The following is a 15,521-nucleotide window of genomic DNA, read 5'->3' as shown; positions in this document are numbered from 1 at the left end:
CTGCAACAAAAGTAGAATTTAAATTTTTCTCCAATTAGTTCATATATCCAGATGAATATTGTAGTTAGCAACCATCCATTAATTCTCCCTAGCTAAAGAAGATGGGGTCATTCAACTTGTTCTCCCCATTCCCTTACCACAAGGTGAAAGTGCAGCAAACAATTCTTCTTCCCATTCCCCAAGCTGAGAACTTGTCTGAAAGTTACTGGAACCATGACTTGAACAAGCCCCTGATGTCCTTGGGTGCGAAGGGAGAAGAGAGCTAACGTGGGCTTAGATAAAGGCCATCAGGATGAGAGCTGCCTGCATTTCTTTCCTTCCTGATTTAAGCATGCAAAATCTCCATGTGTGAGTCTCCTAGAGAGCACAGAAGATGGCTGAGCCTCGAGGCTCTTGCTGGCACTCCCCAAGAAGCCCCTCCGGACAAGGATCCCCAAACAACAAGGATCCCCCAACAGGCTTACAGGTTAGATTGCCCCTGGTAGGGACTGGTGGGGATGTCTGGGAGAAAGAGGTTGAGACTGACTTCTCCTAGGTTAGGATGTACACAGAGCAGGCCCCAGAGAGCAACCGTGTGCCCCGTCCAAGTAAGAGAGCTAGCCTCTGTACTCCCCACACATTGGGAGAACTATTATTGAAACAGCAACAACCAGCAGAAAAAGAGCAAACAATTCTTTCTGGACAGTCTTGCAGAGAATATTCTCTCTCCCTCTTCCTCATTCCTACTTGGGAGGAACAAGAGTCAAGGGTATGGAAGGGGACATTACCACCCTCTCCACTAGGAGCTGTTGTAACCATAAGTCCACCTGCACCCGGAGAATGGTAAGAGCTATAAATTAAATATGAGATTAAAGACTTTAAATGGACAAGCCTAAGTCATAATGCTTGGAATGGGACCAGAACAGGATATTTTTTTTAAAAAATCTTTTAATGTTTATTTATTCTGAGACAGAGAGAGAGAGCATGTGCAGAGGAGAGGCAGAGAGAGAGGGAGAGAGAGAATCCCAACCAGGCAGAGCCCGATGCGGGGCTCAATGTCACGAACCATGAGATCATTACCTGAATTGAAATCAAGAGTCACTTAACCGACTGAGCCACACAGGCACCCCCAGAATAGACTATTTTTTAAGGGAATTCACTATCTAGAGAACAAGAGGATTTCTACAGACAGTGGTGATGGTTACTGGAGAAACAATAAAATTATTTTATATTTATATCTCACAAGTTACATCTCACAAGTATATCACAAACTGGTTATATACTTGTCATAATTTATAATTATTTACTAGCTTATTGTCTGCTTTCTCCACAAAGTATAATCACCATAAACCAGAGACCATGTCTACCTTGCTCACTATTGTTTCAAAAGTGTCACTGTGTTGTGACAGAGTGGGTAAGAATATAAGTGGAACAAGATTGATCATTCTTGAAGCTGGATGATGGGCACACAGGGTTCATCATAATCTTTGCTCTCCTTTTTTTAAAACGTTATAAAATCATAATTCACTTTCTTAATTTTAAATTTTTTCTCAATGTAATATGAAAACATTCACATTTACATAAAAGCTAAAGTATCATGTAGATTTGACAATGTTAACATTTTGTTATATTTGCTTTATCCATATTTATCCATCTACACATTCATCTATTTTTGATGCATTTCAAAATAACTTGTAGACATCAGTACCCTTCATCCCTTAACACTGTAACATGCATATCATAGAGTTCAAATTTTTTTCCATTCCTTTTTTTTGGGGGGGGTAAAAATTACTTATGGTGAAATCATATGTTTACTATACATAAATATAATATGTATATAATTTACAAAAATATATTTTTTACATTTAAAAGTTTATAGTGCTATATTTGTGTTCCCCCAAAAAAACTCTAACCCCCAATGTGATGGTATTTGGATATGGGGCCTTTGAAAGGTAATTAAGGTTAGATTAGACATGTAGATTGGGCCCTCATGCTGGGATTAGTGGCCTTATAGGAGGAAGAAATCTCTCTCTTTTCTCTCTCTCTTTTTCCTTCTCTGCCTCCCTTCCTCTCTCTCCCCTCTCCCTCTCCTTGTCTCCCTCCTTCCCTCTTTCCTTTGCTCCTTCTTTTCTTCCTCCCTCCTTCCCTCCCTCTCTCCCTCTCTCTCAGCATACACCCACTGGGGAAAGACCATGTGAGGCTATAAAAAGAAATCTGCAACCTAAACAGAGAGGTTTCACCAGAAACCTTGATCTTTGACTTCCCAGCCTCTAGAACTGTAAGAAAAGAAATTTCTATTGTTTAAGTAACCCAGGCCATGCTATTTTGTTAATATGGTGGTGACTAAGACACAGTGTTATTAGGAAGCCACTAAAGGGGGCTTGATTACATACTCTCTTAAAGATCACTTTGGATGTGGAAAAAGGAATGAAAGAGGGCAAGAATAGATTCAGGAAGACTAAATAGGTGACTACTAAAGTAGACTGGGCCAGAGGTGACCTTAGCTTGCCTAGAATGATCCCAGAAGAGGCCAAAAGAAGCAAACGGGCACGAAAAATATTTAGGAGATAAAAGAGACAGGACTTGTTGGTGAGAAAGAGGTAGAAATCAAGCATAATGCTCAGATTTCTCACTTGAGCAACTGCTGGCTGGTAGTACCACCGCTCACTAAGATAGGGAACAGAGAAGAAGAAGAAGCAGGCTTTTTTCGAGGGGACAGGGGTTCGGTTTTAATTCATTCAATATACATCTGCAAGGCTGGAGATAAGCTTGTAGGAGGCGTCCACATAAAAGTTACCCTTACAGCCATGTTGACACTGTGTAGGGAGAGTGCGTGAAGGTGGCCTCTGTTAGAACTCTGAGGAACATCAAGATTCAAGGATGGGGCGTCTGGGTGGCTCAGTCAGTGAAGCGTCCGACTTTGGCTCAGGTCATGATCTCACGGTTTGTGGGTTTGAGCCCCACATTGGGCTCTGTGCTAACAGATCAGAGCCTGGAGCCTGCTTCAGATTCTGTGTCTCCTCCTCTCTTTGCCCTTCACATGCTCATGTTCTGTCTCTGTCAATAATAAGTAAATGTTAAAAAAAAAATTAAAAATAAGATTCAAGGAGTGAGTAGAGGAGCAGGAGTCATCTAGGAAGACTGAAAAGAAGTGGTCAGAGAGGTGCAGCGTCACAGAAGCTTAGAAAAGACAGTGTTTCAAGAAGCAGGGAGTCAAATAAACCAAATGTTTAATGGCATTTGGTGAAGACAACTTAATGAATGCCCTCACAAGTGGGATGATTTTCGCCATTCAACCAGAACTTCTGAAATGCGTTGGCAGTAGACTCCCTGCCCACCAGACCAGTGGTTTTCAACACATGGTGCCCAGACCAGCAGCATCAACGATATGCGGGAACTTTTCAGAAATATAAATTCAGAGCCTCATGCCTCGTACCCCAGAATTACAAACTCCGGCGTGGGGCCCAACAATCTGTGTTTGAACACGTCTTCTTGGTGATTGTGATGTTCACTGAAGTTTGAGAATCACTGCTCTAGACAGTGCTTATCAGGTAGCATCTGATAACCATTCCTTTGGAAATCAATCCCTCTTCTGAGAAATACGTTTTCCCATTGGCTCTGTCAACCCATATTAGCAAGTTGCGGGAGCATGAACGACAGGATTTTGTCAATACCCAACATTTATTGTAACACAGATCCTCCCCATCTTGACTTGTTCCTGCCCTACAACCAGCCACCTACCTACCACTTCTCCCTCTACCGGGTATATCTTTTTATCTTTATAACTTTGCTCATTCATAACATCTCATTTTTCCTGGCGGGAGCCATCTCAGGGCTTCTCTTTGTACATTTTTTCAAGTTTCTGATCCCGTTACCAACTGCCCAAGTTTCTGAATCTCACAGTTTAAATGCCTGCGTGACCCAGATTGTTGGTGAAACTGCCAGTTGGTACAATTTAGGAGTAATTTGGCATCATTTATCGAAACAGCAGAAACATCCCCTCTGACTCAGTAATTCCACTTCTAGGCATTTATCCCACAGTCGTACTGGCACCTGTGCACAAGGGAGCGGGGGTGGTCTCTGCCCCCTCAGCCACAGGCCAGGCCACCTACCCTCAGTCAGTGGGGGACCCTCCAGCCAGTCTGTTGCAGGCCAGGTCCTCAAGGGCCTCTCTCCTGGGCAGTCAGTGGGCTCGGGCTCAGTCAGAGGCCTGCCTGTTCACACCTCACTTCACACTTGGGTCAGTTGGAAACAGCTGGGGAAGCCCTCGCAGCCTCAGCGTCTCCCACGCCCGCCCGCAACACCGGCCCAAGCCGGCTGCGACTTGATTTTCTCTCTCTCTCTCTTTTTTTTTCCTCCCCAGGAAGGGAAGATAAATTCCCCGCCAAGCACAGCGCCCGCGGGGCCAGAGCCCGACCCGCCCGCTGCCCGCCGCTCGCCACCGCCGGCGAGGGGGAGGGGGAGGGGGGCTGGCTCCGGAGGGGCGGGGCGGAGCCGGCCGGCGGGGGGCGGGGCTCGGGGCGGGAAGGGGCGGGGTCGGCGGGGTGATGGCTCCGGTTGTCGCCGCCGCCACCGCCTCAGCAGCAGGAACCGAAGTCGCCGCCGCCGTCGTCCGGGTCGCCGGCCGCCCGCGCGCCGCCTCGGCCGGGGCCCGCAGCCATGGAGGATTTCATCGTGATCTCGGACGACAGCGGCTCCGAGAGCTCCGGGGGGGCCCGCTCGGGCAGGGCGCGGAGGCTCCGCCGGGCCCTGTCCCGAACCCCCGGCGCTCTGCCCCGCCGGACCGTGGTGAGTGAGCGAGCCGCCGCTCGCCCAGCCCCGTCGAGGCCGGAGCGCTGCCCCCGCTCGGGCTGCGCATCTTCGCTCCCCCGGCTCGGCCCGCTGGTCCCCCCCGCGCCACCGCCTCCCGCCCCCTGGCGCCTCACAGCTTCAGCCGCTTCCCGCCTCGCCGCTTGCCGACCTTTCCCGCCCTGAGGAGCGCGGCGGGCCCGGACCGCGGCCGCCGGGCCTCCCGGGCTCCGCGCTGCAGCCTCAGCGGGCCGGGGCTGGCAACGGCGGCCGAGCACATGGACGGCGGCCTGGCGCGCCTGTGGCGGGGGGTGCGGGAGCCGGCTGCAAGCGGCGGTGTGAGGCCCGGCCGCCGGCTTCCCCGGAGCTCGGGTGGGGGCGGGGAGCTGGGGGGACGTGGTCCTGGGGGATCTCGAGGCAGGGACGCGGGAGCGTGTAATTGTTTGGCCTGTGGTGGGTACAGATGTGTGCAGGGAGGTAACAGGCGCCCGGGCTGGGAGGGAGGGAAGCGCGGGCCTGAGCCTGAGCCAGATGGTGGCCGCGCTCCAGGGCCTGGCAGCCGAGCGAGGGGCCCGGTTTTGGAGTAGTGCAGGAGGGCGATTTATTTCGCTTAGCAAACATTTACCCAGCTCTAAAGGAATAGGGAGGGAAACGTCTTGCTCCCTTTTTCCTTCGGGCTCCTTAGTCTTTAGTCTTTGTCCTTCGTCCTGAGGTGGTGAATGAAATATCTATGGTCCCTGCCTTTCTAGAATCCTCCACAGATATTTACAGAACCCCTAATGTGGGCTAGATGTGCTAGGCGCTGGGGATACAGTGGAGAACACAATGTCCGTGGTCTCTCTCACAGAAGGTGATGTATTCAACAAGTGACTGTTGAGTACTCCAGGAGTGGGAGGTGGACAGGCTTTCTATCAGAAGACTCTCAGCATCAGACTTCCAGCCCTCTTCCCAGCTTCCCACGGACACACCCCAGAAATAAAAGAATTCTCTGGCTGGTATAGGTCTGTAACCTACAGGTTAAGGAAGACACCTTTCTTCATATGCAAATACTCCTTCGAGGCAAATCTCCTAGCTTCTGCTCCTCGGGTCCCAGCCAGTTTGTAGTCCCTACGCCTCCACTGCCAGCCCCTTCTGTGCCCCAGGTATAGTGCTAAATGCGAAGTGGTCGCTACGAAATGAATGGCATGCCAGACCAGTTAACATCTAGTCCCGTGTGGCCCTGGTTCAAGCGTGCAGGATTCTCAGTAAATCTCAGTAAAGAACTTAGAGGAGATGGACAGACAAGATTTCAGAGGAGAAGTGACCCAAAGTGGTAAGTGCATGGGTAGCCCCAGTGCCGTGGCGGTGTGAAGGACGTAGACCCACAGTAAATGTTTGTTGGGTGCAAGAATGGCTGAAGGAAGAGAGGAGAAAGAGCAGTTCTAATGGATGTTTGTTAAGTGAGAACGAGTACATGAGTAGGAGCAGGCTCGAGGTGGAAGGGATGCCGCCTTCAGTTGGGACCTCAGGAGGAGTTGAACTCTGGAGAAAAGTCAGGACTGGAGAGATTTGGTAATCACCCAAATAGAAAAGAGTGCTGAAGGCCTAATCGTGACCGAGATGAGCAAGGAAAAGACGAGAGGGAGAGAAAAGGTGGAAGGAAGAAGTGGCCTCAGAATAACTCACAGCTGCCTTTCCTTCCAGTTCTTCCTCGTTCCCGTTGCCCCTGGTCTCAAGCCCCCTTTCCTTCCAGGTGTCGTCCATCTTCCCTCATCTTCGTCCAGCCCCTCTCTTTAAGTGCTCAGATGTCATCCTTCGTCTGTGGTGTCTCTTGTGGCCCTTCACACACAAACGTGGGTGCTCTCTCAAACTGCTCCCCTCCCCCGTGACCGCCCAACCAAGCCTTTTCATTCTGAGCCTTCTGAGTTGAAGAGAAACGAAGGGCACATTCCAGAGAATAGTACCCAATGTAAATCTTGCCTCTCCATATATTTACTCCAGTTTTCCTTTAAAACTCCAGGCTTGGTCTCTTTTTATAGTTGTTGCAAATTAAATAGGGCAGTAGGATAACCATGCCAGAGATCAGATGCGTTAAAAGACTTGCAAGGTTAAAGCCTAAAACGCTTTTGTCTAGCTTTCACCTGAAGGCCCTGAGGTCAGAGAGACCTCTCTTCAAATCAGGAACCCCCACCCCCACCCCGCATAGCAGCAGTGCGAGTTTTGGCAAATTCTGTCACCTCTCTCAGCTTTTGCGCTTGAGAACATTGATACCTACCTGACAGGATCATAAGGGGATTTTTAATAAGGCAACACAAGGAAAATGCCTAGCATAGATGATCGCTTTTGCTACACTTTGTATTTTTTCTCAACCAGGCCTGACGTTCTCAAGCGTGGCAGGCGATGAAATAAAAGAAACAAGTTTTATTTATTTATTTATTTATTTTTTACAAATATTGACTGAGGGGAAACAACTTGCTTGAATTCGGGAAATCAGAAAACTATTTCCAATACTGAAGTTGACATTTCTGAACTCCTGGTTCTTAACCTGGGCTTTAGTCTTCACTAAGTTTATGAAGCGGGTCTGTGTTTTCCATAATACTTACTACTTTCTGTTTGCCACTTACAAAAGCAGAATGTTGAGCTAATTACAAAAACTTTAGAAATGTACGTAGAAGAAAATTAAAACTGTCCTTAATCTCACCATCCAGAGATAACCAGTGTTGATATTTTGAAGTATGTCCATCTAAACTTTTATCTGTAAATGCCAGTGTGCATTCATACAGCCCCTCGTGTCTTCCCCATGTATGTTTTTGCGAAAATGAAATTCCACTATACATGTGGGGCTTTTTTAGCTTGCCTTTTTCTCTCTCTTTTTTAATGTTTATTTATTATTTAAGAGAGAGAATCCCAAGCAACACAAGGCTTGAGTTCACAAACCATGAGATAAAACCTGAGCCAAAATCCAGAGTCAGATGCTTAATTGCCTGAGCCACCCAGGTGCCCCACCTTTTCTCTTAATACACTTTTTGTCTCTTGCACCAATAAATACATGTCTCTCCAATATTTTTAATGTGTTTCATTGTATAGATTTGTAATTCTATTTATGATCTCCTATTAATGGATATCATGCTGACATTTACAAATTTTCTCTGTCATAAACAACCCAGTGTAAAGTCCCTCACAAATAATCTTTGTACCCTTGTTTATTTGCTTCTTTAGGATGAGTTCCTCTTAGAAGTGAGAGTATGAAGTCAAAAGGTATGCCCCCTTTGAGAGCTTTTGATATATATTGCCAAATTTCCTACAGAAATTGTGCACCAATTATATTCTCTCCATACCCTTTCGCCACTACCCAGTCACCCCTAGATATTGTCAATTTATTTGGTAAACATTTACTGAACACTTACTATATGCAAGGCACTTGTAGGTGCTAAGAATACAGCTGTGAACAAGTCCCTGCCCTTGTGGAGGTTCTATTTTAGTCAAGGGGAAACAAACAATAAACAGTCACATAAATGTAATGTCAGATGATATAGAGTGTTAGAAAGAAAAATAGGCATTTTTGTTCATTTAAATATTTGTTGATTTGGTAGCCAAATTCTATGAGCTGTCATGGTTTTAATTTTTTTCTCTGGTTGTGATTCATTCTTTCAATAAATACTTATTGAGCACATGCTCTGACCCTGGGGACCAGAAGTAAACAAGTTAACAATGAGCTGATATTCTGTTGGGGAAATATAAGCAATAAACAACCAGAAAATAAGTGAACAATGTAATAGTAACAGGTGGTGTTGGGAACATTAAATTGTCTTTTCAAAGAAGGCCTCTCTCTCAAGAGTTAATATTTGATCTGAGAAAAAAATGACAGAATAGATTTGTTATGAGAAGATCTAAGGTAGCAGCAACGGGTGTGGCAAAAACAAAGACTTGGAAGTGGAAATGGTATGACTAATTGGAGGAATTGAAAGGCCAGTGGGGCTGGAAGGTCATGAATGGAAGACGCAGTCTGAAGAGATGAGAAGTAGTGGGCTAGGTCATATAGGGTCTTGTAGACCACAATAAGGAGTTCCAATTTTATCCTTATGTAATAAGAAATCTTTGAAGGGTTTTAGGCAGGGGAATGACATGATCTCATTTGCATTTTTAAAAGATGGTTTTAGGGGTGCCTTGGTGGCTCAGTCAGTTAAGTGTCCAACTTTGGCTCAGGTCACGATCTCACGGTTCGTGGGTTCGAGCCCCGTGTCAGGCTCTGTGCTGACAGCTCAGAGCCTGGAACCTGCTTCAGATTCTGTGTTTCACCCTCTCTCTGCTTCTCCCCTGCTCACGCTCTGTCTACCCTTTCTCTCAAAAATAAATAAACATTAAAAAAAAAAAAAAAGATTTAGAAGGTAGTTTTAGCTACTGTGAGAAGATAAGACTGTACGGTAAGGTGACCATGTAATTTATCATCCAAGTGGGAATCCTTTTGCAAATGAAAGGGGGTGCTAACTGGAGGGGATGTCAAACAACAGGTGAAAACTAGAACTGTCCCAAACAAACCAGGAGTATAGTCACCTTCCTGAAAGGAGACCATAGCGGAATCAGGGAGACCAGTTTAAGAGGTTGCTGCAGTAGTCTAAACCAAAAATAATTGTAGCTTGGAATAGCCTGGGATACTGGAAGGATTTGGGACATTGGATGATAGTGAGGAAGTAGAATCAACGAGTCTTGATAACTTGGATGTAGACAATGAAAAGAAAAGGAAGAATCAAGAATGAAGCTCTGGTTTTGGCCTGAGCAACTAGATATATGTTGGTGTCCTTCATTAAAATGGAGACTTGAAGACCAGGATTGGAGGAAAGATTCAAGGGTTCTGTTTTGAAGGTGTTAAAAGATGCTTATAGAATAGCCAACGGGAGATACAAGGTATGTTGTTTGTACTGAGTTTGGAGGCCAGGGGAGAAGGTATGACTAGGGACACAAATTTGATGTCATTGACACATAGGTCGTAGTAAAGTCCTTGACCTGGATGAGATCATCTAGGCTAAGACTCAACAAGAAGAGCATCCTGGACGTAGCCCTAGGGCACACACAGCGTCTACCTCAGATGAAGGTAAGGGGAGGAGGAGCAGCTAGTGAGGTTGGAGATCAGAGAGTGTGCTCAGCATGTAGTAGAGCTGGACACCTTGAACATGTTTATTGGTGGCCTATTGGGTATATATATAGAGAGAGATTGTGTGCATGTGTGCATGAAGATTACCTGTTCTTCTCCTATTGGGGTGTTATTTGTAAATTTTCTTTACATACTAAAGACTTGTTATGGGTTGAATTGGATCCTTCAAAAAGATATGTCAAAGGCCTAACCACCACTACAAAATGTGACCTTATTGGGAAATAGGGCCATTGCAGATGTAGTAATTGAAGATGAGGTCATACAGAGTAGGGTGGGCCCTTACTAATCTGATATGACTGGTGTCCTTATAAGAAGACATGAGGATAGAGGAAGAACACCATGTGACGATAGAAACAAACATGGGAGTTGAAGCTACAAATCAAGCAATACCAAGGATTGCTGGTGACACCAGAAACTAAGAGAAAGGCATGGAACAGATTCTCTTCTACAGGCTTCGAGAGAGCGTGGCACTGCAGATTGGTTTTGACTTTTAAGCCTCCAGAACTGTGAGATGATAGATGCCTGTTGTTTTAAGCTATTTTGCAGTAATTTGTGCTAGGAAACTAATACAGCCCCCTGTGTTATACACGTTACTTTCCCCCTCCCCCCAATTTTTTATTTCTTTTGGTTCTTTACAGAAGTTTTAAATTCTTGTGTAGCCAGTTCTATCACTCTTTTCCTTAGGAAGCCTTTCCTCTTAAAATTATAAAAATATTTTTTACATTTAATTTATTAATCTACCTGGAATTAATTTCAAAAAAGGGATAAAATAGTCATCTTTTTCTTTCAGGATGGTTAGCTAGTTGTCCTAACAATTATTGAATTATCTATCTTTCCTACCCTGTGGTTTGAAATATTACCTTTATCAAATGGTAAACTTTTATATATTTTTGTGTCTATTTGTGGACTTTCTTTTCTCGCCTTGGTGCATGCTATTTTAATAATAAGCAGAGGAGGGGCACCTGGGTGGCTCAGTCGGTTAAGCGTTGGACTTTAGCGCAGGTCATGGTCTCACGGCTCCTGAATTTGAGCCCCTGTGTTCGAGCCCCACATCAGGCTTTGGGTTTTTTTTTATTTTTTATTTTTTAACGTTTATTTATTTCTGAGACAGAGAGAGGCAGAGCATGAACAGGGGAGGGGCAGAGAGAGAGGGAGACACAGAATCCGAAACAGGCTCCAGGCTCTGAGCGGTCAGCACAGAGCCCGATGCAGGGCTTGACCTCATGGACCGTGAGATCATGACCTGAGCCGAAGTCAGACGCTTAACTGACCGAGCCACCCAGGCGCCCCAAGCCCCACATCAGGCTTTGTACTGACAGCTCAGGGCCTGGAGCCTGCTTCAGATTCTGTATCCCTTCCCTGTGCACACTCTGTCTCTCTCTAAAATAAATAAGCATTAAAAATTTTAACAATAAGCAGAGGAAACTCTTCATTGCTCTTTTTAGAATTTTTTTGACTACTTTTGCATGTTTATTCTGTCAGATCACTTTAAAATCATTTTGTCAACCTCCAAACAATTTCTACTTTTAAAATGGGGATGATACTAAATTTAGAAATCTGTACTTTGTGGTGTTTTACTTAATGAAGTTTTACACTTTTATGTATGTATCTGTGCATCTTTTATCTTTATGGTTTTTTTCTTTGTTTTATGTTTAGAGAGATCTTTCCTGTCCTGAGATTACTTTCCTTTTATTTCCTTTGTATTATTTTTTTTACCATCTCATTCTTACATTTAGATCTTTAATTCACCTAAAATGTTTTATATGGCATGAAATGTACCTGCCATTTTCCATATACCGTATTGCCCTATGTAAGACTTGCTGTCAGCTTAAGAACAGCTTTTCAGGAAAAAAGAAACTGCCACATGAAATGTGAGACCAACTATTAGATGCACCCTGATTGCAGATATAGGAGGGAAACACTCTAGATATGAGAGTTTATAATATATGGTGTTAATTGTCTGGGAATCATTTCTCAAATAATTATCTTTTTTCCACATATTTGAGACACATTTTTAACACCAAATTATTTTATACACTTGTGTCTGTTTCTGGGTTTTCTTTTGTGTTTCATTGGTTGGTCTATTTTCAATGACAGAACTTTACTGTTTTATTTTTGTGGTTTGATCATAGTTTTTGGTATCTAATAGAGCAATTATCTTTCCTTATTTTTCTCCTGAAATTTCTTGGTTATTGTGCCCATGTAGGCCTCCAAAAGAATTTTAGAATCATTTTGTCCAGGATTGCATTTGATTAGGGTTCCTTTGGGTCAGATAATTCTTTGTTGTGGGAGGCTTTTCTGTGCACTGTGGAATGTTTAGCAGCATCTTTGGTCTCTGCCCACTAGCTGCCAGCCAGTAGCAGCACCTCACCTTTCCCCCAACTTGTTACAACCAAAAGTGTCTCTAGACACTCCCGAGTGTGTCTCCTGGAGGGCAAAATTGCCACTGGTTCAAAACTACTGTGTTGGATTTATAAGTTAATTGAAAGAGAAATAACCTCTTTATAATACTGTCTTCCTAATTAGAAACATGGCTTACCTTTCATTTTATGGGGTTTCCTTTTTTGGCAATCAATAAAACTTGCTTTGAATCCTGCGCGTTTCTTATCCTGGAGCTAGTGTTTTGATTCTGAGTAACTGGTTGCCCCATAGGGTTGAGCATGCCAATCATGGTGAGCCTCACATAGTAAGAATAGCTTGCCTTTATGCTAGGCACCCTGTTAATTAAGTACGTTGCATGGATTAGCTCATGTAATCTTCACTGCAGCCCCATAAGTTTGGTACTGTTATTATCCCTATTTGGTAGATGAAGAATCTGAGGTAGGGTCAGCCAGGTGCTAACTAGTAGAACAGGTTTGCCACCATTAGTCTCAATCTTGAAAATCCTGGGGTGAGGGCATCTGGGTGTCTTAGTTAAGCATCCCACTTCGGCCCAGGTCGTGATCTCACAGTTCATGAGTTCAAGCACCTCCTTGGGCTCTGCACTGACAGCTCAGAGCCTAGAGCCTACTTCAGATTCTGTGTCTCCCACTCTTTTGCTCTCTGCCCCTCCCCCACTTGTGTGCTCATGCTCTCTCTCAAAAGTAAATAAACATTAAAATAATTTTTAATAATAATAAAATTAATAAAATTTTAAAAAAGAAAATCCTGGGGTGAACTTGCAAACCTCTCACCGGGTTTCTGAAGGCACATCCTCTGGAGGCACTAGAAATAAATGGATAAGTTGAAAAAAGCAAGTTGCAAAATATTCTATTTTTTAAATGTGTAGTTTTAGGGGCACCTGGGTGGTTCAGTCGGATAAGCGTCTGACTTCAGCTCAGGTCCCGATCTCACAGTTCATGGGTTTGAGCCCCACATTGGACTCTGTACTGACAGCTCAGAGCCTGGAGCCTGCTTCACATTCTGTGTCTCCCTCTCTTTCTGTTCCTCCCTTGCTCGTTCTCTATCTCTGTCTCTCAAAAATAAATAAATGTTAAAAAAAAAATTTTTAATGTATGGTTTTAGAAGAATAGACCCATCGCAGTTTTTTAATCCAAAAATTATTTTTTTAAGTTTATTTATTTTGAATGAGAGAGAGAGTGAGCAGGAAAGGGGCAGAGAGAGAGAGAGGGAGAGAGAGAATCCCAAGCAGGCCCCTCACTGTCATCACAGAGCCCAACATGGGGCTCAAACCCATGAACTACGAGATCATGGCCCCAGCTAAAACCATGATTCAGACACTTAACCAAGTGAGCCATGCAGGCAGCCCCCAAAATTATTTTTTAAACCCCTATCATGTACTTTAAAAATATTTTTAAAAATCGTCTTCTCTTTCTCAATCCCTTCCTCCAAATAAAAGTACACTGTTGGACACAGCCATATCCCCAGCAACTAGCTTAGTGCCTTGAGTGTAGTAGGTGCTCAGTAACTATTTATTCTAGGAGAAACAATTCCTTTTACTGATTTTCTAAGGAATCCTTTTCTCCTGCTAAGTTTTGTTGCAGTTATGTCAAAATAATTTTATGTGATGGGAGAGCCAAGGGATATATATGGCAGCTATCCCAGGCTAATTTTTTTTTCCAGGCTACTAAGACTTTGAAAACTAAAAAATGTGGATATGTCTTAGAATAAAAGGCAGAATTCACCTACATTTTGAATTTAAACATCAGATGTCACACTAATTTGAATCTTAAATCAAGGTCAGCTCTCATGTAAGCCTGAAGATCACTTACCCCATCCCCCATTGACAGCTTTATTAAGATATAATTCCATACCTTATGTGAAAATTCCCACCCATAAAATTCCCTGAGTTGTTTGACCTTCACCACTATCTAATTTTAGAACATTTTCCTTACTCCAGAAGGAAACCCTAGACTCTCCAGTGGGTTCTCTTTGTTTTCTGTTTTTTTAAGGTAATCATATCACCTGAAAAATAAAATTTCCCCATTTTAAATTATAAAAAGTATTTTAAAATGTTAACTAGAGGTAAAAAAAAATTCAGGGCCTCAGGAAAAAACCCACCCCTGTCCATTGCCACTCTGAGATAAGTAAGTTTTTGTGTATTGTTCCAGAAGTTTTCTCTGTGTGTACACAAAAATACATAAGTGTCTTTTTTCCCAATGGAGTCATACTAATCTTTTAAACCACTAAATATATTTTAGGCATTTAAAAAAATATTAGTACCTCATCAAAACTGTTGCCCATTTTGCTTACAGTGGTATTCCTAGTACATAACATGATGATTCCTGGCACATAGTGAGTATTCATTTAGTAAGTATTTATCAGCTGCATGTTATTCTAATATTTTGAAGAAGACCATAATTTATTGGACCAGCCCTTACTGATTTTAATTTTGTTATTACAGAAGATGTGATGAACTCTCTTTCATGGTCATGAGAATACATTTGTAGGACAAATTCCTTACAGTGGGATTTTGGAGTTAAAGAGTAGTATGTATTTATAATTTTAATATATACCATGGTCGAGAACAATATGTCATTCTTTGTGGGATCCTAGTATCTGAATCCCAGAACTGTGTTTACAGAACTCCCACCTTTGGAGATATAATCTGTTTCTAACTAAAGAAGCCGAAACGCCAGATACTCACATCACATTCCCAGACGACTTTGCACATAGGGCTTGGACATAGAACCCAGATACACCAGTCAGATGTACTTACTCCAGACTTTGAATTGGAAATGATGAGAAGCAGCAGGGTCCTTGTACTCCATTTTGGTGAGATGGCATCAGCAATGACATGTAGCAATTATAAAGGTGCAGGTGACAGGGTATATAGCATGGTGCTGCTGGCCATACAAGCTGGGGTGTTTGTGTCCAGTGCCCTTGATAATGGGGTACTCAGTTGTACCACATGGTTTGGAGCACCAGATTTTGGTTGTGTAGATTCCAAGCTTGGTTTTCAGGCTCTTGTCTACATTCTAGAAACTACCCATTATCCTCTATAAGCTCCTTTTGTGGTTAAATTAGAGGAAGATTTGGGGTTTTTTGTTTGTTTTTTGCTTGCAGCTAAGGTCATTGACACATAGCCACCAAATTATACTTCCAAAAGGTTATAACATATATTCTTAATACAGACTCTGTATGAGAATACCTGTTTTCTTATACTCTAGCCAACCTGGTTATT

At 43.6% G+C, this 15,521-nt stretch overlaps 1 protein-coding gene and 1 long non-coding RNA gene across 4 annotated transcripts in view; one reads left to right on the top strand and one right to left on the bottom strand.

The window, feature by feature from the left end:
• Window positions 1-4,420, bottom strand: part of LOC125934402 (uncharacterized) — a 43,650-nt gene extending 39,230 nt beyond the window's left edge. The window contains exon 1 of the long non-coding RNA XR_007461370.1: window positions 4,092-4,420. This is a non-coding gene — a long non-coding RNA (uncharacterized LOC125934402). The remainder of the gene's footprint in view (window positions 1-4,091) is intronic.
• Window positions 4,421-4,479: 59 nt separating this feature from the next.
• The window catches only part of SIMC1 (SUMO interacting motifs containing 1), a 77,160-nt gene continuing 66,118 nt past the window's right edge, over window positions 4,480-15,521 (top strand). For 2 of the 3 annotated variants that reach the window (XM_049648615.1, XM_049648614.1), the window contains exon 1: window positions 4,481-4,767. In XM_049648615.1, the coding sequence (XP_049504572.1) occupies window positions 4,639-4,767 (129 nt within the window). In that variant the 5' untranslated portion in view covers window positions 4,481-4,638. Of the gene's footprint in view, window positions 4,768-15,521 lie in introns of all 3 variants that reach the window. The other variant, XM_049648616.1, reaches the window with a different exon arrangement.

The sequence above is a fragment of the Panthera uncia genome (genome assembly GCF_023721935.1).
Source record: "Panthera uncia isolate 11264 chromosome A1 unlocalized genomic scaffold, Puncia_PCG_1.0 HiC_scaffold_17, whole genome shotgun sequence".
Classification (NCBI taxonomy): domain Eukaryota; kingdom Metazoa; phylum Chordata; class Mammalia; order Carnivora; family Felidae; genus Panthera; species Panthera uncia.
The sequence above is the reverse complement of the archived record's forward strand: the minus strand, read 5'-3'. Positions and strand labels throughout refer to the sequence as shown.